The 2,815-nt window shown below is 38.0% G+C and overlaps 1 protein-coding gene across 1 annotated transcript in view; it reads right to left on the reverse strand.

Moving 5' to 3' along the window:
* LOC109826635 (short-chain dehydrogenase TIC 32, chloroplastic-like) overlaps positions 1-2,222 on the reverse strand; it is a 5,067-nt gene extending 2,845 nt beyond the window's left edge. The window contains exons 1-8 of the mRNA XM_020393657.1: positions 1,952-2,222; positions 1,614-1,869; positions 1,419-1,498; positions 1,159-1,315; positions 967-1,048; positions 329-416; positions 196-242; positions 7-98 (exon numbers count right to left, since the gene is read on the reverse strand). Coding sequence (XP_020249246.1) covers positions 7-98; positions 196-242; positions 329-416; positions 967-1,048; positions 1,159-1,315; positions 1,419-1,498; positions 1,614-1,869; positions 1,952-2,030 — 881 coding nt within the window. The 5' untranslated portion in view covers positions 2,031-2,222. The remainder of the gene's footprint in view (positions 1-6; positions 99-195; positions 243-328; positions 417-966; positions 1,049-1,158; positions 1,316-1,418; positions 1,499-1,613; positions 1,870-1,951) is intronic.

The raw sequence follows: 2,815 nt of genomic DNA on the forward strand, positions 1-2,815 counted from the left end.
AGCGACGACGGCGAGGACAAGTTGCAGTCAGCGAAGTATTTGCCGGTGGTCCCCACAACGCTCCTGTGCGTCGCAACGTAGCAGGTCGTTGCTGCTGCCTGCGGTGTACCCGACCGCTTTTTCTTAGCGTCCGTAAACTCAAACGTTTGAATGAATTAATTAAATGGATTAGTTTAATTTTAATTAATGGATCACCTGAGGGATTGTTTTCAGCAGCTTGGACAGCAGAAAGAAGACCAGATCTGCGAATAACGATAAATTTGTTGCTATTGATAAAATTAATTATATTTAAATTTCTTCTTTTTAAGTTTTAAATTTGTTAACAAACCTGTAACAAATCCTTCGCGGTCTCGGGTGAGGCGGGTGCGCACGATACCAGGATGGACGCAGTTAACCGTTACGTTCGCTCCCTTTTGCTACAAAACAAAACACAAAACGATTAATTAAATAATCATTAAAAAAAATTTGACGATGTCTTTATTAGGAATATAATCATTAAGGCTCTGTTTGGCAAAACTAACTGAAAGCTACGAGATTATAACTAAAAGCTGTTAAGCTAGCTGAAAGCTGTGAAATTGTAGCTGAAAACTGATAGCTGTGTAGCTAGCTGATTGACTAGCGCTGTTTGATAAAAGTAGCTGTACAACTAGCTTAAATTTGTTAAATGACTAAAAAGAACATGCAATATTATTGATATAAAATTAGAATTATTAGGGACAAAAACGAAAGAAAAAAATTGACAGCTTATTCCTAAAAACAAACGCTACTTGAGGTAGCTTTCCAAAAGCTACTTGCAAAAGACACAATCTTCAAAATAATCTTTTCTTATTTTTTGTCACCAAACATCTCTACTAGCTTATTGACCAAATCAATAAGACACAATCTCTTAGATAAGACACAATCCCTTGTTGACAAACAGTGCCTAAATATGAAAATGCCAAATTAAAAGATTGCTGAGATGAAAACCTTCAATCTGTTGGCTAGTTCTTTGGTATGGAGCACGTTAGCAAGCTTGGAGAGCGCGTACGCCTGCGTCGCATCGTACGGCCTGCAGTAATAAACTTAATCAATTACTCTGTTAATTAATTTCATCCATGAATAAGAAAATAAAAACAGAAAATAATAAAAAAATTACGGATTTGCCCTCAGTATAATTACATTTTGTTGCGGGTGATGAGATCGAGGTAGGAAATCCAGTCGCCGGAGAACCAGCCATGGATTCCCGATGAGACATTGACGATGCGTCCTTGGATACCGGTGATCGCGGCCGTCTTGATCATTTTCTCCAGTAAAAGCTTAGTAAGCAAAAAATGACCTAAAATCAGAAAAAAATTAGAGAAACTAAGATAAAATAATATAATTAAAAAAACAGAACCTTATAGAATAGAGAAATAGACAGAGAGCTCCTTGATCCTCGCCTAAGTAGTTAGTTGCAAAGTTCATCTCGATTCCGTCCTCAGATATAGCGTGCTCGTGCGAGAACTTTCCCGCGTTATTTCTGCAGTGTTCCATTTTCTTCTCAAACTTTTTTCCCCATTTTTTTTCTAAATTAGAGAGATAAATAGAGAGAGAGAGAGAGAGAGAGAGAGAGAGAGAGATGGTTTACTGCGTACATGAGGAGACTAAGGGGGAGATCAAGAGAGAGAAACCGGTCGACAAATCTTCGAACAGATGCCAGAGAGCTAAGATCAAGATGAAGAACGATGATATCGGATCCAGGAAACTCGGATCGGATCCCAGCTTTCATCTCCTCCGCCGCTTTCACGCTTCTCGCCGGCAGAACCAACCTCGCCCCTCTCATCGCCAGCACACGTGCCGTCTCCGCTCCTATCCCTGAGGTAGCACCTGCACCAACAAAAACCTCCAGCGCTCAACAAACTTTCCAAAAATAGCAAGAACCTCGGCAACGGAAACCCTTGCTATTTGAAAGTATTTACAAGAAAGATGAAACAGAGAAGTATAGTTGTGGATTTGGATCCGAACCCGCTAGCGCCGGTGGATCCGATAAGGTACTTCACCGTCTCGAACATTTTGTTGATAATATAAATATATAATTTGTTAGGGTTTAATGAGATGAGAGAGAGAAATGAAAGCTTTTGGTTGCAGGAGCAAAGCCTCCGAGCTAGTTCTTGCGTAGCGTCAGGGATCAAGGGAAAGGCGCCGCACCACCATTTATAGTTAAATAACGAGCAATAAATAAATAAAAGGAGAGGAAATTATAAGAGAAGATTGGAGCATCTTATTAGACTGAGGGAGAGGGAGATAATTTATTCATAAATTTTTACAATAAATTAAAGAGGGAGGTGGGCCATGGTTACGTCCTTTTCCGTCAGCTAGAGAGAGAATCGAGGTTCTTCTCCTTACAAGATTCCTTCGCTATGTCCTTGAATAACGGATTTAGATTAGGAGGGTGATTTAGCAAATATCAATCTAGTAGTGTTGATTCTTAATATTAGTGATTAAGCCAAGCAATATTGTACCGGTGAACATGTACATTGTGTTTGATTCGAGAGCAAACTGTCAAAGGCATTTTTAGGCCGGTATCACTAGTTCAATGAATTAGAATCGTCTAAGATTTACTTAGGAATTCGATTAGAAAGGTGATATAGTAAATATATTCTAATAAGTTTGTACAAGTGATTAGTCCAGTATTGTACTGATGAACTTGTACATTATGTATGATGTACTCAGGCTCAGGGTAACTGTAATTCTTATGCAGTTTCAGTCCATGTTAAATCTTTGATCTAATATATATTTATTATAATATATATATTATATATTCAATATTATATAAATATATCAATATATATAGTTA

This window comes from Asparagus officinalis, chromosome 10 (assembly GCF_001876935.1).
Source record: "Asparagus officinalis chromosome 10, Aspof.V1, whole genome shotgun sequence".
In the NCBI taxonomy this organism is placed as follows: Eukaryota; Viridiplantae; Streptophyta; class Magnoliopsida; order Asparagales; family Asparagaceae; genus Asparagus; species Asparagus officinalis.